This window comes from Ictalurus furcatus, chromosome 9, assembly GCF_023375685.1.
Source record: "Ictalurus furcatus strain D&B chromosome 9, Billie_1.0, whole genome shotgun sequence".
Lineage (NCBI taxonomy): Eukaryota > Metazoa > Chordata > Actinopteri > Siluriformes > Ictaluridae > Ictalurus > Ictalurus furcatus.
The window spans coordinates 9726519-9753656 of NC_071263.1; the positions used below are offsets into that span (position 1 = coordinate 9726519).

The 27138-nt window shown below is 39.1% G+C and overlaps 1 protein-coding gene across 1 annotated transcript in view; it reads right to left on the reverse strand.

Annotated features, from left to right (window-relative positions):
* LOC128612546 (coiled-coil domain-containing protein 9B) overlaps positions 1–27138 on the reverse strand; it is a 52923-nt gene that overhangs the window by 12600 nt on the left and 13185 nt on the right. Inside the window, exons 3-8 of the mRNA XM_053632842.1 lie at positions 23429–23536; positions 22539–22643; positions 22215–22388; positions 21720–21869; positions 9983–10060; positions 4273–4442 (exon numbers count right to left, since the gene is read on the reverse strand). Coding sequence (XP_053488817.1) covers positions 4273–4442; positions 9983–10060; positions 21720–21869; positions 22215–22388; positions 22539–22643; positions 23429–23536 — 785 coding nt within the window. The remainder of the gene's footprint in view (positions 1–4272; positions 4443–9982; positions 10061–21719; positions 21870–22214; positions 22389–22538; positions 22644–23428; positions 23537–27138) is intronic.

Here is a 27138-nt window from a genome sequence, read left to right on the forward strand (position 1 = left end):
ATCACAAAAATACTCTGCTCTTAACAAACAATTGCAAACACAACACAGGTTTATTTAAAAAAATCTTTGTTAAATATAGGTCTGCAACAATTATTGGCACCCTTTTAGTCAATACCTCAAAAGAGACAGCCCTTTTGTGCTACCTTCCTTTGCCAAGATAACAGCTCTGAGTCTTCTCCTATAATGCCTGATGAAGTTGGAGAATACATGGCAAGGGATCTGAGATCATTCCTCCATACAGAATCTCTCCAGATCCTTCACATTTCAAGGTCCATGCTGGTGGACTCTCCTCTTCAGTTCACCCCACAGGTTTTCTATGGGTTTCAGGTCAGGGGACTGGTATGGCCATGGCAGGAACGTGATTTTGTGGTCAGTAAACCATTTTTGTGTTGATTTTGATGTATGTTTTGGATCATTATCCTGCTGGAAGATCCAACTACGGCCCATTTGAAGCTTTCTGGCAGAGGCAGTCAGGTTTTCATTTAATATCTGTTGATATTTGATGTCCATGATGTCATGTCTCCCAACAAAATGTCAGGCCCTCTCGCAGAAAAACTGCCCCAAAACATTAAAGAGCCACCACCACATTTAACCGTGGACATGATGTACTTTTCCATATGGCTACCTCTCTGTGTGCGCCAAAACCACCTCTGGTGTTTATTGCCAAAAAGCCCTCTTTTGGTTTCATCTGATAATAGAACCCGATCCCATTTAAAGTTCCAGTAGTGTCTGGAAACTGAAGACGCTTGAGTTTGTTTTTGGATGAGAGTAGAGGCTTTTTTCTTGAAACCCTTCCAAACAACTTGTGGTGATGTAGGTGACTTCAGATTGTAGATTTGGAGACTTCCTGACACCAAGACGCAACTAACTTCTGCAATTCTCCAGCTGTGATCCTTGGAGTTTTTTTGGCCACTTGAACCATCCTCTTCGCAGTGCGTTGAGACAATATAGACACATGTCCTCTTCCAGGTTGATTCATAACATTTCCAGTTGACTGGAACTTCTGAATTATTGCCCTGATGATGGAAATGGACATTTTCAATGCTTGTGCTGTTTTCTTATAGCCACTTTCCATTTTGTGAAGCTCAACCACCTTTTGCCGCACATAACAGCTATATTCCTTGGTCTTACCCATTGTTATGAATAACTAAGGAAATTTAGCCTGTGTGTTACCTCGTATTAATACCCCTGTGAAACAGGAAGTCATGGTTGAACAATTTCCTCTTCCTAGTCACCCAGGTGTACTAAAAAAAATTCAATATCAAATGTGAATATACTTCAAATATATTTTTCTCATATGAATTCATAGAGGTGCCAATAATTGTTGCACAACTATATTTAACAAGGATTTTTTTTTCTTGATAAACCTGTGTTGTGTTTGCAATTGTTTGATATCCATGAGAGCAGAGTATTTTTGTGAATTTTATGAACAGAATGATCAGAAGTTTGAACAATAAAGACAATTTTTCACAGCCAGGTTTATGCCAGTTTAGACAAATAGTCTCTCCCATTTGTCATACAAATATTTAATATATTCTTCTTTCACATCTAAAACAACTTAGAATTGTATAGCTACAAAAGCCTTTTCTGTTTAAAAAAAAATCAATTTCTATCATTTGTAATAAGTAAATTTACAGTATCTCACAAAAGTGAGTACACCCCTCACATTTTTGTAAATATTTGATTATATCTTTTCATGTGACAACACTGAAGAAATGACGCTTTGCTACAATGTAAAGTAGTGAGTGTACAGCTTGTGTAACGGTGTAAATTTGCTGTCCCCTCAAAATAACTCACACAGCCATTAATGTCTAAACGGCTGGTAACAAAAGTGAGTACACCCCTAAGTGAAAATGTCCAAATTGGGCCCAATTAGCCATTTTCCCTCCACGTTATCATGTGACTTGTTAGTGTTACAAGGTCTCAGGTGTGAATGGGGAGCAGGTTTGTTAAATTTGGTGTCATCGCTCTCACACTCCCTCGTACTGGTCACTGGAAGTTCAACATGGCATCTCATGGCAAAGAACTCTCTGAGGATCTGAAAAAAAGAATTGTTGCTCTACATAAAGATGGCCTAGGCTATAAGAAGATTGCCAAGACCCTGACACTGATCTGCAGCACGGTGGCCAAGACCATACAACGGTTTACCAGGACAGGTTCCACTCAGAACAGGCCTCACCATGGTCGACCAAAGAAGTTGAATGCACGTGCTCAGCGGCATGTCCAGAGGTTGTCTTTGGGAAATAGATGTATGAGTGCTGCCAGCATTGCTGCAGAGGTTGAAGGGGTGGGGGGTCAGCCTGTCAGTGCTCAGACCATACGCCACACACTGCATCAAATTGTTCTGCATGGCTGTCGTCCCAGAAGAAAGCCTCTTCTAAAGATGATGCACAAGAAAGCCCGCAAACAGTCTGCTCAAGAAAAGCAGACTAAAGACATGGATTACTGGAACCATGTCCTGTGGTCTGAGGAGACCAAGATAAACTTATTTGGTTCAGATGGTGTCAAGCGTGTGTGACGGCAACCAGGTGAGGAGTACAAAGACAAGTGTGTCTTGCTTACAGTCAAGCATGGTGGTGGGAGTGTCATGGTCTGGGGCTGCATGAGTGCTGCCGGCACTGGGGAGCTACAGTTCAGTGAGAGAACCATGAAAGCCAACATGTACTGTGACATACTGAAGCACAGCATGATCCCAGCATGTATTCCAGCATGATAACAACCCCATACACACCTCCAAGACAACCACTGCCTTGCTAAAGAATCTGAGGCTGAAGGTGATGGACTGGCTAAGCATGTCTCCAGACCTAAACCCTATTGAGCATCTGTGGGGCATCCTCAAACGGAAGGTGGAGGAGCACGTGGTCTCTAACATCCACCAGCTCCGTGATGTCGTCATGGAGGAGTGGAAGAGGACTCCAGTGGCAACCTGTGAAGCTCTGGTGAACTCCATGCCCAAGAGGGTTAAGGCAGTGCTGGAAAATAATGGTGGCCACACAAAATATTGACACTTTGGGCCCAATTTGGACATTTTCACTTAGGGGTGTAGTAACTTTTGTTGCCAGTGGTTTAGACATTAATGGCTGTGTTGAGTTATTTTGAGGGGACAGCAAATTCACACAGTTATACAAGCTGTGCACTCACTACTTTACATTGTAGCAAAGTGTCATTTCTTCAGTGTTGTTACATGAAAAGATATAATTAAATATTTACAAAAATGTGAGGGGTGTACTCACTTTTGTGAGATACTGTATGTATAAATAGTAACGAGTAAGAGTTTGAATGGGTTGTTGGGATTTGACAAATTATTAATGGTGCTTAATATGGTGTTCAGCAACATGCCAGTTACTGTTATAATACTTCATCTACTGTAATACATAGATTGATATTCTATTGGTCACCAGTGATGCTTATACAGACAGGTGACAATTGAAAGCCAAAACCAACAAAGTGTCTTAGGAAGATATTGGTCCACCACAAGCAACCAAAAAAGCTTCAGTGTAGCTTAGCATAGATTCTACAACAGAGCCACTGGTCTTTCCTTTAACTTGACACTCGTCTGTACATCTCCCTTTTATGTGAACATAATATGCTTGTCTTCCATTTCACATGGACATTCTATCAAACAACTGTTGCGTTCAATTTTATTTAATTTTCTGTACAGCTTGCTGAAAAAGTGAAAAGCAGAACCTTTAACTTTAGAAAACTTCACTGTTAGCAGACATCCTCAGACGCTCAATTTCTGAAAGATATATACACCAGCCTGGCTACCTATCCAATTACTGTGCTACAGTATGAATCTTTTTTTTTTCTTCCTTTTCCTGCACTGTCATTATGTCTAGTCTCAAAAGACTAGAAAAAACAACAACAAAAACAAACTGTTAAAAAGCCTGTATTTTGGACCACACGCAGGGGTTCATAAAATAGTAGAATAATATTTATGACTAAATAACACAAGTAAATGTTTCCTGAAAAATTTGGAATCTACAAAAATCATACTATTTTTCAATTCTTTTATTGGTTTTATTTTGTGCATGAAGAAAGCTGAAAAGGCACAAAAAATCCCAAAAACTCAAGTCAACTTTCACAAAAGAACTGAAATTTATCATTTAGCATTTAAGTGGCAGTTAGACATGCAGAAAGACAAACCGCTCAATAAACAGACAAAGGAAATTAGAACAAGCCCCAAACCTAACCAAGACAAATGGGTTAAACACAGATGTACGAGGCATGTAAAAAGCATGCAACAGGCGGAGGACGGCCACGGCAGCTTACGTAAGCTCGGGTTTGTCCATGTCCCAGGCTCTCCTCCACTGGCCCTGGGAGTTTTTGTGGCGAGCCACTCGCTCTCGGTCGATTTCTTCTCTCTCTTTTTTCCAGCGCAGGTACTCCAGCTGTTCTTCGCTGGACGTGGGGATGCTGAGGTCAGTCAGCACTTCAGTTTGCTAAAAAGGGTAAAGTATAAGATAGGAATGAAATATATTGTACAAGAAAACCATGTCCAAAGAACTTGATTGTGTACTGTCATGCGCTGCTGAAAAAACTATGCTCATCAGGCTCCTAAGAATCTAATCTACTGTATTTAAGCAAATCATTGGTTCAAGCTGCCAGGAAGGATATAGTAACTCATATAATTACTCTACAACCGTGGTGAGAAGAAAAGCATCTCAGCATACACAAAACGTAAAACCTTGAGGTGGATGGGCTACAACAGCAGAAGACCACATCAGGTTCCACTTCTGTCAGTCATGAACAAGAATCTGAGGCGATCATGGGCAGAAACTCACCCAGGCTGGACAGTTGAAAATTAGAAGAAAACCAAACAAAACACCTGCTCTTTTTCCAGTCCAAATAGTGCTCATTTCAGTTATAATAGACTTCCTGTCAGCTCAGACCAGTCTAGTCATTCTCCTCTGATCATCAACAAGGAGTTTCAGCCTACAGACTCTCCTCTTACAGGATGGTTTGTTTTTCCTCCCCGCACCATTCTGTGTAAACTGTTTAGACTGTTGTGTGTGATATTCTCAGGAGATCAGCAGTTTATGAAACCAACTCATCTGGCACCAACAACAACGCCATGATCAAAGTCACAGAGATCACACCTTTTCCCCATTTTGATGTTTGATGTGAACATTAACTGTAGCTCTTGACCTGTATCTGCATGATTTTTTTTTGCATTGTGCTGCTCCCACGTGATTGGCTGATTAGATAACTACAGTACATGAATGCGCAGGTGTTCTTAATAAAGTCGATGGTGAATGTATATACAAATGCAGCTTTTCAGTGTTCATGCTGCTCATGCAACATCAATGGGTGGCGTATCACACTCGGAGGACAGCTCTATCCGCCCACTTCTACATGCATGAGAGAGAGTATGCCACCCCTCCCTCCCTGAGAACATTTTGCTCTCTTGGACTCCCAGAAATGGATGGATGTGGTATTATCAGTATTCATACTTATGATCTCCATACTATGGGTCGAACGTTTTTCTGTTGTGCCAGTGTGTACCCTACTGACTCATATATGCAACTTCAACTGACATTGTTTGAAATGTGCTTTATAAATCAAATTGACTTACTTACTTACTTACTTAAAAACCTAAAGAAATCCACTTAAGTTTCTCTTTGGTATAGATATATTCATGGCAAACTTCCTTATTCATCATGAACAAATTAAAAATCAAATCATTTTGACATCTCCTTCTCCATCATAAAGAATTAGCTTTATTATTATTACAAAAACTCACACATGATTTTTTCATTGCACAAATTATATACACTTTTTATATTCTAATAGCCGAATTTCAGGAAGGCTATATTATATATATATATATATATATATATATATATATATATATATATATATATATATATATATATATATATATATATAAACATAAACTGTCATATTGCTTTTAATTCTGCCAAGTGGGACATGAAGTTTCTCCTTCTAGATCCAAATGTAAAGGATAGGGACACACATTATACCAAAGCAAGAACCTTCGGGGGTTTAGTTTTGTTCTAAGACAAATCAGCTGAGGGTAAACAGGAAGTACTCCTATGAGTACAGCAAAAAGCATGACGGTCGTCACAGCCATGTGCTCTTCCCTCAGGAGCAGAGCCATTAGGTCATTTGTGTCTGACACGGAGCCGAATAAGAAACAGCTTCCTCAACTCGAATTAGTCATCTACAGTCATAAAAATAAATGAAATACAAATCTATACTTAATACGCTCGTTTCATTTCATCTCAATGTTACTAGAATAAAATATTGAACACAGAACTATAACTACAGGACTACTTCACATTGATTGTCTTTTAAATCGGTCTTTTAAAATGATGCTTTTATTGTGATTTTTCCTCCCCCCCCATTGCTTCAACACAGTCCTCAAAAGAAAATCGACGTTTTTAAAACACTGTGCGACATATCCACATTGTTTGTCCAGTTTTCACAGAATTAATGCACATTCCTTACGGTGTTCACTCAGAATTCTGAAGCTTCAGCACTTTATAGCAAATATTAAGAACAGTCGTCATCAGTTGTTCCAGCGATGAAATGTAAAAGCAATGGTATTAAAACTGACACCACTGCTTTTCTATTGAATTTGATTACTCTCGCATGCACTGATCACTGTGGTCATTGTCTAAATCTTCACATGCAAAATAGTACAGCCAAATACACATATAAAGCATAAGCATTAGTCTTCTGGCATTGCTATGTACAGTAAGAATGATAGAGAACTGAACAGGAATGACTTCCAAAAATGTGTAGTAGTCTGGGATGATGTTAGCTTTCACTGTACAAACCTAATAAGGGTATGAGTTGTGTACACACCAACAATACACAATCTGGAGTTCCTCCGACACTACTCCCCTTTCCTCACCCCATAGAGGAATTTCTCTCTGATGGGAGATGGAAAATGTATGACCATCAGCCCTATGGCAACATGTCATTGATGGACACGATGGATGCTGCATTGAGTAGTCGTGCTGTATAGGTGTGAACTGGATAAAATGCTTTGGCCAGACCAACATGAATGATAGGATGAAGTGTAGGATGACCTGTAATTGTCAGTTACTGTATTTTAAGGTAATTTCCAATTATTTCAATATCCGGTCATTCTTAGAGCATCATATGTACAATGCTTCATAAATGTACAACAAATGCATATTTGTTTAAATAAGTTGCAGGGCTTTTGATTTGATAGTTAGACTATTATAATCGAGTGGCTACAGAGAAATTCATCTTCATAGTAACAAACAAAAATGGTCATTGAAAACTGTCTTATTAACACTGTACTTTAGCATTTTGAAATTCTTGGCTTAAACAATAATAAAGAAGCATTTTATTTTGGTGGCACTGTTGAATTCATTGGTGGATTTACTTAGTTTTGAAACAAAAGTTTCACATTTTTCAAACTTTCAATGTCTGATATGGTCAATGGATTGCTGAAGGAAATTTTGGAATAGGTAGGATGTTCTGTTCACCAGAGTATCTGCTGGTCATCGTGGAAAACACATGAATGTAACTTAGTTGTCAAATTGACGATCCTTCTGTGGTTTAATCCAGTTTCACAGGGAGAACTTGATAGCCTTGCTTCTCAGGGCCATATAAACTACAACGATGAGTTTGGTTCATTATGAATCTATTCCCTTTCCTTTGCATATCCTAGCTTGTTAGGAAGTTGGGGTCAGAGCACAGGGTCAGCCATGATACGGCACCCCTGGAATGAAGATGGTTAAGGGCCTTGCTCAAGGCCTTGCCTGACCTACTGTTCAGTAACTCAGAGCCTTAATCATTGAGCCACCACTAACCACCACTGCCCCCTTGTGAAAGTTCTTAAGTAGACTGACAGAGTCCACTGTTTGACAGACTGACATACTGAAGGACTGACTGAATGGCTGACTAACAGACTGACTGAATGGCTGACAGGCTGAATGACTGGTGGACTGACTGAATAATTGACAGACTGAATGAAATTCTAATTAAATAACTGACAGACTGACTGAAGGATTGAGACTCACTGAATAACTGACTGAATAACTGACAGATTGACTGAAAGATTGAGACAGACTGAATAACTGACAGACTGACTGTCACACTGTCTGAATCACTGACTGATTGAATAACTACTGAAAGTGATTCCCCAGAGGTTTATTAGTTTGTGTATATGGTAGGTGCTATTTCATCTCAAAAAAGTCCCAAAGGCTGCTGGGAAGACATGGTGCTGAACACAGAAAATAATGAATAGCCATGATTAACAGCTGTGTTTCTACTAACAGGGTTCCCTTATTGTTTCATTCGGTAAGTGAATCCTTGTAAACGTTAGTGCCTCAGAGAAATGGTTGGGATTTTCATCACCAAACATAAAAACCTAAATCCATGCTTATTGAAGAACTCACAGAGTAATGATTTAATCAGCACAATTATCATTATTACAAGTAGAAGGGTATTATTTATGATGTCTCATTGGCAATGCATGCTCATATTAATCTGACAGTCATTACAGATATTTGTACGTTTTAGTTCCCAGAACTCCACCATAAATAAATGCTACAAGCAAGAGTAATATGAAATATGGTACATGAAAAACATCAGGGGAGTGTTTGCAATGAGCCACATGTACAGCATCCCTACTGGTATTAGTTAAAATGAGCTTAATCTGCAAACCCCGAGCTACCTGATCTGTGTCCACTATGGAGTTGTACTAAAATGTATTAGCGCTCTTAAGTCCAGCTAAAGTTTCATACCTGACCGCTTTAAAATGTCATTAACTATTACTGCCCATCATTTGTTTTTAATCTGCTAAAAGGCCTCCAATGTCCTTATAGTGTTTAGTTAAATGTCCCTTACTGTAATATCCTGTATTACTCTGCAATTTATCACTTATTTTCCCTCAAGGTTCTATGTAGGATGCTATTATTAGTGGCGCGAGACCTTATTTGTGTTTTTCAGATGATGATGCAACACAGCACGGTTTCTCCTGCTGAGATGCAAGAGAATGCTATTCCGATTTTATTGTCAATTAGAGGAATCAACAATGACTACGTTTACATGGACAACAGTAATCTAATAATTGACCTTATTCTGAATAAGACAATATTCTGATTAAGGTGTTTATATGAGTTGCTTTTATAATATCCCTTTCATGTTCCCGTTTTACGTGTTATAGAACATAGATCGATTAACGGCACGCCATTACATCACCACGCCGTCCGACGTTCCCTCCAGAATTTCACGTATTGACATACAGTTCGTCTCCGTTATGGTACCGTATACAGTTTTGGGTGTTTTTATTTTTAATTTTACGAAAGCTTCAAGTGCAGTTAATTATTAGTTATCCTATACATGCAAATAGACGACCACTTGAAGCCGTGGGCTGCGTCCCAAACCACGTACTTACCTACTATAGTGTAGCTGAGATACATGTATTTCACCTACCATTTAGCAGGTAACTACGCGGTTTCGCATGCAGCCGTGCTCTCTTGATTACCGTCAAACGGTTGAGCACTGCCGTGTGTGTACGTGTCCTGTCACAAAATGCGGTGAAAACTCCCACACATTCCATAATGCGACTAAAACAGGAATACTCCACATGTCTTAATTCGATTTGTGTTTCCTTCGAGTATGACTTTAGTCGGATTAAGGTCATCAATAAAGGTTTCTTAATCAGAATATCGTCTTAATCGGGTTAATATCGGATTATTGCTGTCCATGTAAACGTACTGAAGACATAATTCCTGCAAAAGAGTGCAACATGTCCCGTATGATCTTGTCAAGAGGTTTGTGTTAATATTTTATTAGAAAAGCATGTCCGCTTTCTTCGCCACCTTCTACTGTCACTGACTCGGAATCTCTTTCTGCATTTAAAACACACTTAATTCAGAAACATGACAGGTGATGCCAAGCTCAAATTTTCCTAATGTTGTTAGCTAGCAAGGGGATTGAGAGAGAGAGAGAGAGAGAGAGAGAGAACGAACCTTACCTGGGGATAGGGGTTATACTCGGTGAATCCATGATGACCACCTTCAACTCGACACTTTCGTTCCTGCTTCTTTCCAACCTGAAGATCGAGGGATTAAAAAAAAAGGCAAAAAGATGAGTAGCAGCAAACAGATGTATTTTACAATATATGCGCTTATATTCATATAAACATGAATATTCACTTTGACATAATGAGTTGTACAAACAAGCATAAACTGAATTTACATTACACAAACAAGCTAGGAATCATTTCACAATAATTCAGCTTAAGTTACTTTAATCGACCGAATTTTAGTGCGTCATGCATCTAAACTGTGTGCAAACTCAACAAATAAATTCAACACACACAAAAGAAACACACCAGGATGGAGGCAGGTTAAAAGTGCACTTTGGGTATGGGATTATACTGCCCTCAACTGGAGAAAATCAGTTATTTCAGAGTCAAGGTAAACACTGCAGTGAGGATAGTGAACAAAAATAATTTGTTTATACTTTTGCTGCATCCATGAAATACACACATGGCAGCATTCTCGAAGTTGTTTTTTAGTATGGTAATACAATCATACCAAGTTAGACATTGAAAATGAAATGTTAAATGGACTATGCATTTGTATTTTTGTTTAATTTTGGTACCAAGTATATATTGTTGTGGACAAAAATATGCAGTTGCATTATGTATCAAACTATGCACATTTATAAGGGAACTGCAACTGTAAATACATGTTTGAATTAGTATCTTTTAATTAGCATTTGAAAAGCCTATAAAATGCTGCCATACACACGGAGACAAAGATAAATGTTTGTTTTACTATTTTTAAGGCATTTTGTGTGTAATAAGTCTTTATTAGTCACATTACAGCACAGTGAAATTCTCCCCCCCCCCACATATCCCAGAATGTTAGGAAGCTGGGGTCAGAGCACAAGCTCAGCCATGATGCAGCAGAGAAGGTTAAGGACCTTGCTCAAGGGCCCAACAGTGGCAGCTTGGCAGTGCTGGGACCCGAACCCCTGACCTTCCAATCAGTAGCCAGAGCCTTAACCATCAAGCCACCACTGCCCCAGTGTAGAGAGAGAGAGAGAGAGAGAGAGAGAGAGAGACAGACAGACAGACACACACAGACACAGAGAGAGAGACACACACTGAGACACAGAGAGAAAGACAGAGAGAGACAAACACACAGACAGACAGACAGAGAGACATACTGAGACACAGAGAGAGAGACACAGAAAGAGAGCGAGAGACACAGACAAACAGAGACACACACACAGAGAGAGAGAGAGAGAGAGAGAGAGAGAGAGACAGACAGACAGACACAGAGACACTCACTCACCCACCATCACATTCCCCATCAGGGAATCCCTGAAGAAGTCTTATAACTCTTTTTGTTATTCAAAACACTGTTTTCAAAATGATAACCTTTTAAACTATTATAAATGCAGAACCTCATAATATTTTGCTTGTATCTTTCTCATTTGTAAGTCACTTTGGATAAAAGCGTCTGCTAAGTGAATAAATGTAAATGTAAATATGCTCACAATCTCAAATCCTTGTGGATTCCCATAACCGTGTGGCCATTTGGCCTTAGCAAAAGTCTAAAAACCTTTCCACAGCCACACGTTTCTCTTAATATTCTTGTTTCAAAAAGTATTCGCACACAAAACCCATCTTCGAGATTTCTAATATTAATTTGTAACATAAATGAATGAAGCAAAAAGGGAGGACTGCAAGTTTCTGTAGTGACCAAATCTGTAAATCGAGCGACCCCACTTTGGGTCACGAGCCCTAGTTTGAGAACCCCAGTGTTAGATATTCTTGTCCTTATAAAGTTATAAAAACATGCCCACACACACAAACACACACACACACACAGACTCACTCTCTCTCTCAGCAAGCCAACTCTTGCAAACACCATGCTCATTGTCTCCCTGCTGAATAATTTAGTCTTTTCAGAACAAAGTGCAGCTAAATGTTAATTAGTTTGAAAACCTACTGTTGCTGGAGAGAAAGAGAGAGAGCGAGAGAGAGAGAGAGAGTAAGAGAGAGAGAGCGAGAGAAAGAGAGAGAAAGAGAGAGAAAGAGAGAAATTGCGAGAGAGCACGAGAGAGAGAGAGAGCGAGAGAGTGAGAGAGAGTGAGAGAGAGAGAGAGAGAAAGAGAGAGAGCAAGAGAAAGAGAGAGTGAGAGAGAGCGAGAGAAAGAGAGAGAGCGAGAGAGAGTGAGAGCGAGAGCAAGAAAGAGAGAAATTGCGAGAGAGCACGAGAGAGAGAGAGCGAGAGAGTGAGAGAGAGCGAGAGCGAGAGAAAGAGAGAGTGAGAGAGAGAGTGAGAGAAAGAGAGAGATTGCGAGAGAGCATGAGAGAGAGAGAGCGCGAGCGAGCAAGAGAGAGAGAGTAATGAGCAGGCACTGAATCAGGCAGTCAGCGGTTTCCCACTTCTCACTCTTTTTCTGTGCTGTAGCGCTGAAGCTCTGCCCACACTCACACAGCCTCTACAGCCTCTAGCCTCTGACTCTCATGAGAGGAAGCAGCAGCATTACACAAACCTTTTGTTCATGGCTGCATTCTGCAGTTTCAGACAGAGCTGTAATGGATTATGTTCCCTCTAATACTAAAGAAGTTTCCAGCATCCGCCTGGACAAATATCTGGATTCCAACAACCACATCATGCCTTCTGTTCACTCCACAAAAAAACTTAATATCTGCTAACATCTGTACTCATCCAAGTATCTGTTGACTTGATCCTATAGTATGCAAGAAATAAAAAAAACAACTGGGTGTGCTGTTTTAGGAAAATAATCAACTGCACATCACTGGAATTGCCCTTTTTACACATGAATCTAGACTTAATCACCCATAATGAAGTAAAAAAAAGATTTCCTAAAATTAATTAAAAATCAAAGACTGAAATCTTTTAATCAAAAAAGTATTCAGACTCTTTATTCAATACTGTGTAGAAGCCCCTTTCCTAGCAATTACAGTTGCAAGTCTTCTTGGATACATCTCTACCGGATTTGCACAAATGGATATGGGCAGTTTTTCCCCATTGTTCATGGCAGATCCTCTCAAGCCAAGTCAGATTGGATAGCGAGGGTTAAAGCCTGGGCTTTGCCTGGGTCACTCAAGGACAATCAGAGACTTGCCCTGAAGACACCCCACTGCTGTTATCGCTGAATACTTAGGGTCACAGTCGTATTGAAAGTTGAAAGAACTGTCGCCTCAGTACGAGTTTCCGTGCACTCTGGAGGACCTTTTCTTCAAGGATGTTCATGTATTTGGCTGCATTAATCAGTCCCTCATTTGCTACCAGTCTCCCTGTCCCTGCTGCTGAGAAGCCCTCCCATAGCATGATGCTGCACCACCACGTTTCACCATAGGGATGGTATTAGGCAGATGATGTGCAGTGCCTGTTTTTCACCAGACATAGTTGCTTGCTGGTCTGTCCAAAGAATCCAAATTTCATCTCATCAGACCACAGAATCTTTTCCGCATGTTGCCAGAGTCCTTTATGCAGTCATATGCCTTTTACTCAAAAGTGGCTTCCATCTTGCAACTCTGCAGTGAAGAGTGATTTATGGAGTGCTGTAGAGATGGCTGTCCATCCAACAGGTTCTCTCATTTCTGCACAGAATGTCTGAAGCTATTTTAGAGTGACTGTTGGGTTCCTTCTTACCTCCATGGCCAAAGCCCTTCTTTCCTGAGTGCCCAACTATAGAACGATTCAAAGTTGTGCCAGGCTTCTACCATTACAATATTATTATGGCCACTGTGGTCCTGGGGACATTAAAAGACTTAGACATTGTTTTATATCCTTGCCTTGACCTATACCTTGCCACAATTGATGCATAATGCAAGTTCCTTGGACTTCATGGCTTTTGTTTTCGTCCTGACAATGCAGTGAATATTATCAACCCTTATAGACCAAACAGACTTTTATTTAAACTACTTTAGCAAGCAGACTTATTTAAATCTTGCTTTAGTCTAGCTTTTCTTATGCCTCCGTCACTGACAGGGGAGGCGTTATGTTCCAGGATATCCGTCCATTCCAAATTTTTGTTAGCGCGATATCTCCAGAATGAGGGGTTAAACGTTTGTAGGATTTATATGGAATAATCACTGTAACCAGCAGATAAACTGATATACTCAATACTGGAATTGAGCCGACCTGAGTCAAGGTCACAACAAGGTCAAATGTCTGAAATAGTTTTTCTTCAATAGCTTCCTTCCTGTTTGTCATACAAGGATGTTACACCTTCATGGTCAGGAACTCAAGACCCATTTTCATTGCTAGCTATTTTTGTCTTTCTTCCATCCATCCATAATTGTCTGTGCTCTGGTCAGAGATATTGTTTAGTGTGATACTGTATCTCAAGAACGAGTGTTTCTTGAAATTCTTGGGAATGTGTATAGGACTAATTAAATTTTGGATTTTGAACCAAACAGGGTCAAGGACACAGCTGGTCAAATGTTTGAAATTTGTTTTTCTTCCATAGTTTCCTTCATGTTTGAAGTATATTTTGAGGTTAATTACAAGAAGGACTAGACATAGACTGCATCAACTTCGACTTGTTTCTCTAGTATTGGCTCAAACAGTCCATAATCTACTACACCTCATAAACTATATGTCCATAAACTACCCCTCATTTGTTTCTAATCAGGGGTCAGGCAGTAATGTGAGCAGCCAAAAAACAAAAGTACTTCAACCAGTTTCTGTATTAGCTGTATTATTATTATTATTATTATTATTATTATTATAGCATTCAGGTCAGCTTTAAAAGGTACACAACTGACAGTTGCCCATTGGGCATCTGCATCAATCACTTTCAGTGTCATGTGTTAAAAATCTGTAGTCTTTTTGCTTTGCTTTATATCCTAGAGGGACCAATCAGTTTAGACAAAATGCAAAGGCCAGGGCTTAGTAATCGTGGATGAGAGTTGTAAAATCCTTGGGAACAAATGAACAGCTGTTTTATGCTGCACTGTGTCTAGACAAGAGAACAAGGAATGTTTAGCCCTGCTGAATATTCAAAAGCACAGGCAACGCAGTAGTGTGAATTGGCTATACAAGCACTGTTGAGTGCAGTGCGCCTCCACATCAATCACTACAGACAGCCTGGCCCTGAATGGAATGGTCTGGGGAATCATGGGAGGACCATTACTTAATGTCTGATAGTTATTTAAAACAGGGCATGAGACACCTAAGGAGTCTCTGATACTAAGTGCACACTGAAGAAGGGAGGGGGAGCAAAAAAAAGCACCATGAGAACAGCGTTATAAAGAGCTGAGACGCATACCATCATTAGCATTAGGCGATATGACTATTTAATATCAATAATGTAGATATCATAATGTTAATATTAATGTTAATATTTTAGGTTTTTATACATGATAAATAAGTTTCATTACAAACTGACAGGAAGAATCCAATGTGGTGTTTAATCTTTTAAAGTGTAAAATGCAAAACATTTTCAGTATTATGAATAAAATGTTTTTTTATGTAAACATTTTAAATACATTTCTTTTTGTAGGCAATAAAAAAAGTTTTTATAATGAAATACTGCAGCCATTTTGTGAGAAAACCTACTCTATATATATCGTAGAATTTCCTTCAAGAATCGTGAGATGATATTTTTGATATGTATCATCCACCCCTAATCAGCACCCATCAATAAAACAGCTGCATATTTATTGGGCCAAAATTACAGACAAAAAAACCCATCTGCCATCACCCCAGCCCATGAACATTTGAGCAAGCAACTTGCTAAACACTTGTAGCAGCAATAGATACACTAAATAGAAGAATTTGCACCATTACCTAAGGATAGATCTGGGGCAAACAAGTTGCTCATTTGCACAAGTTATACTACACTATAATGCAGGACACTTAATACCACTCTAGTCACTTCTCAAGGATCAGGCATTAGTACTTTGAAGATGGGGTTAGTGAATTGTACTTTTTCTAACATTTAAGCTTTCAATATAATCAGAAAACAAACTCAGATCTAGGGTTGTTCTGCTAGGATTAGTCTCAGTGTACGACTGCACAGTTACAGCACTGTCGACTTTTTCAAAATGCACTTCTTTCGGCTTCTTTGAATCTACCATTCATTTCTGTTACCCAAACAAGTTCCTTACTCCAGTGGTTCTCATGCTTTTTTGTGTCAAAAATGTCACAACCCTGTTCCTCTGGACTCAGCAGCCGCCATCTGTCCATGCTTCGGCTGTGTATTCCGCTACTGTTGGAAACACGACAACCCTGACTAGGATAAAGTGGTTACTGAAGATGAATGAGTGAATGAATGAATGAATAAAAGGAACCATATAGCATGTCCCTAAATTTAACAAACACAGCAGATATCAAACACACACAGGAACATGGCACTGCTGAATAGGACTAACAAACTACAGTGAATATACACCGACCAGCAATAAATAACCTTGTGCCGCCAAAACATCTCTGACCCGTTGAGACATGGACTCCACAAGACCTCTGAAGGTGTGCTGTGGTATCTGGCACCAAGACGTTAACATTAGATCCTTTAAGTCCTATAAGTTGCGAGGTGGGACCTCAATGGATCAGACTTGTTTGTCCAGCGCATCCCACAGATGCTCGATCAGACTGATCAGGTGAATTTGGAGGCCAAGTTGATACCATGAACTCTTCATCATGTTCCTCAAACCATTCCTGAACCAATTTTGCAGCGTGGCAGGGCGCATTATCCTGCTGAAAGAAGCCTTAGGGAATACGGTTGCCATGAAGTGGTGTACTTGGTCTGCAACAATGTTTAGGTAGATGGTACAGGTCAAAGTAACATCTACGTGAATGCCAGCACCCAAGGGTCTGTGACTATGCCTCCTCATACACAGCAAGATGTGATGCACTGTGTGTTCTGACACCTTTCTATCATAGCCAGCATAAACTTTTTCAGCAATTTGTGCTACAGTAGCTCTTCTGTAGGATCGGACAGACAGGTTAGCCTTGACTCCCCACATGCATCAGTGAGCCTTGGGGGCCCATGACCCTGCCGCTGGTTCACCGGTTGTCGTTCACCGGCCAATTTTGGTAGGTACTAACCACTACACACACCTCACAAGATGTGCCATTATGGAGGTGCTCTGACCCAGTCGTCTAGCCATCACAATTTGGCCCTTGTCAAACTCGCTCAGATTCTTACACTTACCCATTTTTCCTTCTTCCAACACATCAACTTTGAGAACTGACTATTACTTTCTTCCTAATATATCCCACCCCTTAACAGGTGCCATTGTAATGTGATAATGTTATTCACGTCACCGGTCAGTGGTTTTAATGTTATGGCTGATCAGTGAAAAAGGCTACAGACCCCTGTTAAAATTGCAGTTTGGTTTTTATTTTTTTGGATGTAAAAAATGAAACAGAGATAAACCATGTCTGATCATTTTCCATCTTTAATGTGATACAGCAACCAAAAAAATTAAAGTGGAAAACAAATAGAAAGGTTTATGGAAGAGATTATGGAAAAGTCACTTTGATCATTTTGTTTCCATTTAGTTTTTGTTATATACCACCCCCTTCAAAAAGTACTGGAATAGCAAGGCCTGCTGTACACTGAATACATTAGGTTTGAGATCAAAAGATGAATACGAGATAGATCAGAATTTCATCTTTCGTTTCCTGATATTTAGATATCTAGATGTGTCAAACAACTAAAAAAAACCTGGATGGTCTGCCGCCAAAGGTGCCAAGTTCTATGTAAGCAAAAGTAATGGAAAAGATGGTCATAAAGTTAATAACACTTAATATGTGTTTTTATATCCATTGCTTGCAATAACTGCATCAAGTTGATGGCCCACTGACATCACCCAACTGTGGCATTCTTCTTCTGTGATGTTTTTCCAGACTTGTACTACAGTTTCTCCCTTCAGTCTCTTCATCACAAGGTAAAATGCTGCTCAATTGGGTTAAGGTCTGGTGATTTACTTCACCAGTCTAAAACCTTCCACTTTTTTCCCAACTAATAAAGTGCTTTTGTAAGCAGGGTGTTTTGGGATCATTGTCTTGCTGCAAGTTCCTCCAAATTAGATTGAATGCATTTCTCTATAAATTGGCAGACAGTATGTTCAGTAGACTTCCAAATACATTCTGCTGTTACCATCATCAATAAAGATTAGTGAGCCTGTTCCAGAAGCAGCCATGCAAGCCCAAGCCATGACACTACCTCCACCATGCTTAACTGAGCAGATTCTTTCTTTCTCCACACTTTGACCTTTTCATCATTTAGAGGTGAACCTTGGTTCCAGAACTTTTGTGGCATATCTCTGCATTTCCCTCCTTTCTAAGCTTCAAAATGACTTGCTTTTCTCCCAAAGACAACTCTCTGGTCTTTAAGTTGGTTTATCCTTTTTTAACAACAAATGCAGTCTTCACAGGTGAAATGCAGGACTCAACTCAAAAGTAAACATTCAGAGCTATTAATTGTTTAAACAAATCAATCTAACAAGGTATACATTACCTTGGCAACAAGAAAACACCTATAAGTCACATATTCCAATATTTTGATCAAGTGAAAAAGGGAAACATTCAAACAAAAGCTGTCATGTTCCAAGTTGTTTTAACACATCTAGACGTAACTATCAGGACATAATGTGTCTCAGTCATCAAACCCAAATGTCTTCAGTGTATAATGAAAACAAAAGAATTGGCCTTGCCATTCCAGTGTATACTGTATACTAGAAAAAATTCCTTAAACTTTCACCACCAGCTTGTGTGTTTACAATTTGAGAATTGGGGAAAAAAACAAAAAAACAAACAAACAAACAAACAAAAACCTGTAGCTAACCTTCTAACCTAAACTTCAGCTGACTCCACCTTTAATAGAGTGAGAACTGGAACTGTGCATGGGATTTCAATCAATCCTACTGCAAAATGAGGGGGCACAAAATGGGTCTGTGCTACAGTACAGTACATCATACTATTTTGTTTACCAGATGAGCATTAGAATTCATTAACGGCTCATAGGAAACACGAAGTATAAACTGATGTTAAGAAGCTTAAGCTCAATCCTGTCGTACCAATGTACAAGTGTTACCCTCAGGAAAAGCAGGCAGAAGTTATTCATTTCCGACAAAAGCTGGAAAGCTACAGTGCCAAGAGGTGAAGTAACTGTCAGGGAATGATAAGTGAGTGAACTGAGAGACTTTATGCAAATTAGAAGCGAAGCAACGAGGTGACTACAAATGGGAGAGGGGAAAAGTGCTACCGTTGTTTTTTTCCACCCTCTGACTGTGATATGTTATGCAAGTTTTTACTTTCCTACTCACAGCTCCTGATAATATTCAACATACTGTTAGAGGCATGAGGTGTTCGCACATTACAACAGCTCTGGTTTACTCACAATTCTATTTGGGTCAACTTACACTGTAAGATTCATGCCAGAACTTGTGAAAAAATAAGAAGCAGTTCATTCTGATACTAGTACATGATGATGCACTGCATGGATCCATTTTACATAACCATTTCACTCCAGAATCTTTTTTTTTTTTTTTTTTTAGCAAGAGTACATTTAATTTGTGGCCAGAATAGACCAAAAATGTCATTTATAGCAGGAAGACATTTGATTCGTGGTCAGAATAGTCCAATAAATGTCATTTATAGCAGGAAGACATTTGATTTGTGGTCAATCAAATGTCTAAGAACAACCTAGCAGTTAGAAAGAATTAAAAAACTGAATTTTAGACAGAATTATATGGTACTTGTAAACATAAAAAGATGTGCACAAAATGGTTCCAAAAAGAGTAGCCTAGCAACTTGTTGCTACTTGGAACCCAGCAAGAACTTTATTTAGGAATCGGACTGACAGCTAAAATGTTATCCACTTATTATTATGAATCATCAGAAAAGACAAGGAGTCCTATTGAGCTAAACTAGCACTTTTAATTGGTGTAACTGCAGAAGATGCACTGTCAGTGGCTGAATGATGCTAAGCAGTGGTCTAGCCTGCAATAGCCAGACATATATACAGATCTCATAGAAAGTAATGCATAAATACTATAATATAAACATATATTAGTTTATATAATAAGTATTTATGCATTATTTTTATGGATGCACACAAAGCACTGAATTAAACTACAGTCCTAAATGAATAATATATATTCTGGTGTGTGTGTGTGTGTGTGTGTGTGTATTGGGTTCTTTTCAGTCTCATAAAATTGGACAAACAGTTGTGTAAAGTTTTAGTCTGAAGTTTATATTTGTAACTGGATTTTATTTTAAATAAACAAAAAAAAAAGGGTACTGAAAGTTGCCCCCCCATCTGATTAATCGTAAAAATAATCGGCCAACTAATCGATTATGAAAATAATAGTTAGTTGCAGCCGTACTATCTACACAGGTTCTGTGTGTATGAAGGTACTCATATCTTTGGAAAGCTAAGATTTATGTGATTCGATTGATATTAACCATTTTGAGATACAATCACAACAGCAGCTACAATCAAGGTCTCTGTCAGACCACCGTTATATAAACAAACACTTACGAAACGAAGGCACCTCACCTCATATGAAGCCTCATAGTAAGCCACTTATCCATAACATCCTGACAAAAACAGTCTTGTTACACTGGCAAACGTCCAAACAATCCAATTATGTAAAAATATTTAATCCAGCTTTCAAAAAGAGACCAAAACCATGCATGTACTCGAAATGGTTCAAGAACGTCTTTAATTTTACTTTGGGTATGCCTTGGCTAGGCGTTTTAGGCTAATTTTACAGAAGGTTTACATTATGAGAATATACGGGGTGGGGGGGGGACCCACTAACAAGATGCTTACGGGTTTGATTTTATTTACAGATATCCCCTGTATCACAGCACACAAGAACTAGAAAATTACAGCACAGTGTGGCATTCTTTTCCTGCCACGGGGGCTAGTAGCCAATTCTTTTGAGTGCTCAAGTGCAACCATTTTACCTCATCGACTCAGAGTGCACTGCGCATGTTACGTAATGGCTGCCTCCGTAGGTTAAAATATGTATTAAATATTAAGGATTTTTAAAGTAATGAACATATTTCATGTGTTTCTAGCAACGTATTTTAGTAGGAGAGGACAATTATTGTGTTTCATAGTCTTTCATAGTCAGGGTTCCTTTTCAGAAAGTAGCAACAGGCAACAGTCAGGTATGACTTAATGGCTTCTCTATTATTATTTTTTTACTGACCAAAGGGAGCACAGCCCTGACTTCTTATTTCCTACTGTTTCACAAGACCGAAGTTCACATTTTCACAGATCAGTGACGGTTCATCTAGAACAAGCAAAGCAAAACTGCAACGAAAAATGTGTCTTTCAACGTCTTGTGCCCTTTCCCATTCAGTGAACTGCTTTTTCTGGTGGAAGAATATTAGTTGCGTTTTGCATGTGTACTGCTTTAACTGAGAAAGTAAAAAAAAGTTTTTAGATGTCTCTTATATCATCATACAGTAGCAAGTATTTAATGCTCTGTTAAGAGCCATGTCATTTTTCTAGGGCTACCAACGTGACCATAGCCACTAGCGAGTAGTGTAGTGTGATTTCAGCTACATGAGGTATAAAGTCACTGTCAATGTGAAGGATTAGGGCATCATTAAATCCTTGATTGTCTCTGATATAAAATGGTAAACCAAAGATCATGGCTTACCCAGTATTCAGCACATTAGACCCCCACAAATACAAATGGAACTAGAATATCCAGGCAGAAATAGGGTACGTACATGCCTTCCAAAAGTTACCTGGTTTTTTGGACCTGCAGGAGTGTCCAGCAGCTCCCCCCTGCCCTCAGAAGAGTGCTTTATCCCTGCTAGACCAGCAGGACTGCTCTTCTCCACTCTTTCACTGACCACCCTCTTCCCCTGCAGTGACAGGACGCATCTCAGAGTACATCAACGGCAACTTATTCCAGATTTGCGCACACATTTTTACATTTGCAATGTTACCGCCATGATTTTTCACCAACTTACACCAATACCAGTATGGTTAATGTTAACTAATGGTATGGTTTTATCAAAGCTGTTTTATGATTAATTGTGAATTCCTGTGTATTCTTAACACTACATTCAATGTATTTGGGGTACATTTCAGTTGCTGTCAGTACATGCAAATCAATAGGATCTGACATGGTCACTGAAAGAAATGGGTAACTATGGAAACAGCGAACAGATATATTTTGAAGCATGGGCAAACCAACAACATCCAGAACAGGGATCAAGTCATCAATATTCCTATTCATACATGTTATATGGACCCGATGCCAAGCTTGCCTTAGTGTTTCCTGGAGCAGTGACTAGAAGCTGCCTCCTTTTACCACGGCCAGCACTAAAAATGTCGGACACGTCCTCCTGGTTCTTCACCCCTTTAGGAATTGCATCTCCCAAACCCTTCTTGGTTACAACACGCTTCTCCTTAGGTGGGGCACAAGGGAAAAACAAAACAAAAAGTGTTTATTTCAACACATCACAAAGAATTAACTGCATTTTCACCCGACTGGTTATTTGTAACGCCATAGCACAATAGTTAGCTATAAATTAAAGCGAAAAGGCTAAAAGGCTCACAGTTGGGGACTTGTTGATGGTGATGGTCAGGTCCTCAACCTTCCCTTTGCGGCTCTGCATTGCCATGCCCTCCTGCTCCGCCCGTTTCTTATCCTCCTCCACCTCCTAAAAGGAAAACTACAGGTCAGATTAAAGCGATCAATGCAAACAACATGCATAACAAGATTAATTTTCATAGAAGTAACTGGTCCAAACTACCTTTCCTTCATCACAACAATATTTAGCAATTTGAGGTGCATTACCCCTTTTACCTGTGTTCAAGAAACCTCCCATTTCTGTGCTGCCACTTTTAGATTGGTTTGTTTTATGGCAACCCTCTCCAATATGACCGAAATGCCAGCACTTTGATGGGGGAGAATAAGATCTAATATGTGCAAGATGAGCATGAATTTGATATGTGCAAAAGCACAAGTCTGATATGTGCAAAAGAAGTGCAAGTCTAATATGAGCGAGATAAATGTGAGTCTGATATATGCAAGATAAATGTGAGTCTGATATATGCAAGAGAAGCATGAGTCTGATATATGCAAGACCTTGCGTAAGTCTGATGTGCACAAAAGAAGTGCAAGTCTGATATGTGCATGATAAATGCAAGATATGTGCGAGTGTAATGTGTGCAAGAAAAGAACGAGTCTGATATGTGCGTGTAAGTCCATCTGATATGTGCGTATAAGCACGAGTCTGATATGTGCGTATAAGCCTGAGTCTGATATGTGCTAGACGAGCCTGATTTGGTTATATATTTACTGAAAAATGCCATTTTCAAATGGGGCTTTTACGACCAGCACCTCAACACAGACCACATTAAAAAGGATAAAACTCTAGACTTAATACATTCATCTAATTTGGTTAAACAATCTAGAAAATAATACAAACGTCCTGACTGTCACCTGATAGCGCTTCATAAGGGCTTCATTCTTCTTTCGCAACGCCTCAATCTTCCTATCCAGCTCGGCATCTTTCTGCTCCTTCTTAACCAGCATCATGTCTGTAGGGCTCTGAGGAAAACAGCGTTTGTTCATTTTTCCAAAAAGTCTCCAGCCTTTTTAATAAGCTAGGGTAAAATACAAAAAAAACAAACACACACACACACACACACACACACACACACACACACACAAAGAGAGAAAAGCAATAAGTAAAGCAGAAGAACCAAAATATTTTCAACATTTATGCACAACCATTTGTAGTGTTGAGCATAAAAGACTATGCTTTCAAGATTGTAATTTTTGAAGCTGCTACATCAAAGCATGAAGATTTTGGTCTTGCTGAACCCTGCAACATTTTGATTCCCACTATAAGCCAACAACTACCTCTTTGTGCCAAGGCCCACATTATTGTTGAAATACCGCACATCCAATTTCATATAGGTACAATATTGTTTTCCACCACTTTAACCTTTATCAAGGACACTTACAGCATTGTGTTGAGTTCTGAATTAAAAAAAAAAAAATGAATGTATTCAGAGTGCAGCATAAGGACATATTGACAAGATAACACCTTTTAGATGGCAAATAGCATGTGAGAATGTGAGAACACTGTTTAAATATATCCAGAATACAAGTCTCTACAAATATGACAAGCTCAAATATGTGTTTACAGCTAAAGAAAGCTGAGGTTGCACCTTTTTGATTTATAAATCCTCATCTGACTGATTAGAACCAAGTCAAATTTTAGGATTATTTCAATTTTTGCAATTATTAGGCTATCAACGTTTTGATTTCTAAGTGAGTGAGACATCATTTAATTGAGTAACTTCTGCAATAGTTATTGTTAAAAATGCATTTATTTATTTATTTATTTATTTATTTATTTATTTAGAACAGTTCCTGTCCAGTACTGCATACTTGATCACGATCAGTTTTAATAAGCATCTCTCTTAATAATTCATCATTCATTGGTCTTCAGTAACCACTTCATCCTGATCAGGGGTCATGGTGGATCTGGAGCTTATCTCAGGAACACTGGGCGTGAGGCAGGAATACATGCTGGATGGCACACCAGTCCATCTCAGGGCACTGTGCACACACACATTCACATCTAGAGGAAATTCAGCGTGGCCCCTACACATACTGGTATATTTTTGAGAGGCGGGAGAAAACCAGAGAACCTGAAGGACACTCATACAGACACAGGAAGAACATGCACACAAACAATAACCCAAGCTCAGGATCAAACTAGGAAAGATGGAGCTGTGAGTTAGCAACATTACCCACTGTGCCACCATACTGCCCTGCCTTAATAATAATAATAATAATAATAATAATAATAACACTTAAAGCTGCAAGCAGCATTTTCAGGGGCCAAGCACCAAGCGGAGGGATTCAAGAGTGATTTGTATTTTCACTCATGATGTGTATGTTTTGATCATGGATATTGGTGGAATTCTCTGACTGAAGGAGGAAAGGTCTAGATTCTGCCTATTGCTGTGACTTGTGGTGTTGTCTGCTGCTACTTTGACTTCTGGTTGTGACTGCCACTGCTCTGGCCTGAAAAATGTTTTTCTTCTTGCAATTTAAAAAAAATTCTAAATTATTTATGTTTATTTTCTCATCAGTCTCAGCCTTCCCCTGCCTTGTGCAACTATTTGCACCAAACTTATACCTGCCTTATATTGTGTGTGTTTGTATTTTTTTTTTTTTAAATTGTTCAATAAAATTGCTATTTATTATTCAACCCTGTCAGTCATGTGTTGTCTGTATAATAGACGATTATGATTTGATTTGTTGGCATATTACGGGCAAACCGTTTGGGATATCAATATTCTTTTGATAACTTTCATCCAGGTTAGTTTGAAGATGATGTTTGCCAAATTTGGTACTGATTGGACATAATTTGTAGGATTTAGTAACGGAAAACCAGTTTTTGACAAAATCCAAGATGGTCGACAGAATGTTGGTGTGCGTTCACTTCAGCATATTCCTGGGAATTATAGGAAAAAAGAACTGTGAATTTAGCACAGATATTTCAAAAGATATACCAAAAAAGAGAAACATTTTACAGTGCTTCACACAAACTTCTTCACAAAACTTCTTGGGCACATTCAGGGCATGGTCCCGAAGATACATATCAAGCTTTGTGATGATACATAGATGCACTGCTGACACCCTCACGTCCTGTTTTTTTGCATTTGCCAGCAGATTACAGGAGAATGGTTTTGAATATCAAATTTCCTTTGATATTTTTGTTCAGACAGGTCTCAAGATGACACGAGCCAAATTTGGTGAAGATTGGACAAAATTTGGAGGAGTAGCAAAAAAGGCAGTTAGATGTAAGCATTTTTAGCATGTTATTGTAAGTTTTGATCAGTTGTCATGAAATGTGTTGCACAGCCTCGGGTCATGGTCCTGAAAGTGCCTACCAAGATGTGTGTCAGTGCGGAAACTCGTTGTCGAGATACAGCCTCACTTCCTGTTTGGGAGCTTCATGGTCAGATTCTTTGGCCCGTTACAGGCTAATCATTTGAAATATTCAAAATTCTTTTAATAATGTTTCTGAGCCTTACTCTGAAGATGACGTGTCAAATTTGGTGATGATTGGACAAAATTTGTAGGAGTAGCGAAAAAACTGTTTTTGCCAAAATGCAAGATGGCAGAAAATCTAATTACACTGTTCAAAAGTTATGGCCATAAAGGTACTTCCAAATTAGGCCTAAATTTGACCCGATTGTGGCGCTAAAGCATTGGCAGAACTTGGCCCAAATTTGGTCAGAATGTTCATTAGACTCTCCCCAATCAGTTTGCTAAACGTCACAATTTTTTACCACCCGGTTCAATGGGTTACCATAGACACCCCAGAAGAAGAAACAGAAGAAGAAGAAAAAAGGATACACAACAACAACAACAACATTGCAATAGACTGACGTCCCAGCCAGTTCCCAGATATGCTCTGGATCAAACACAATCCTGACTATCCTTTTTAATATGACTTAAATGACATTGATGCAAAATAAAAACCAAAATGTAGGCTTTCAACCAGCATTTAAGACTATTTCAGACTTAATCATTTGGAAAGCTAGTATTGCAATTACAGAACACAGCTTAGAATGTCAGATTAACGATAAACATTTTAAAAATATCATTTCATTCTTCACAGAATGGAAGACATTACAATGAAGTATGTTCTGGAAAATGATTCTTTTTTATCCAGTCACTGTGCTTACAGAACAATGTGTGAAACTATGTTCCTGATCCCCGCAGGGAGCCTCAGTTATGGCTCTCTGTGACGGCAGACTAATGCCGGTTCTTTAAATGACTGTAGGGTTTACTAAAGGCCATGTTCGAGAAGCCTTGGGGGAATGAGGTGCTCACACTGCACACGTGCTGGGAACAACACACTACCCATCCTGCACATTCATGAGTTTATTGAAATCATAAATTGACTTCTGAGGCTGGTTGCTCCGAGAGCTTGGCGAAGGTCAGGTAAGGTAAGGTATACTTTACTGTCCTAAAGGGAAATTTGACTTGAGATCAAGAAGAAGCAACCACTGTATCACATAAATCATAACCCAACACGCAATATTTAACACAAATACATAATCACAGCATAAAAACCATAAAGAACCTTACACTATAGTCAGGTCTCTTACTTAGAGCTATTT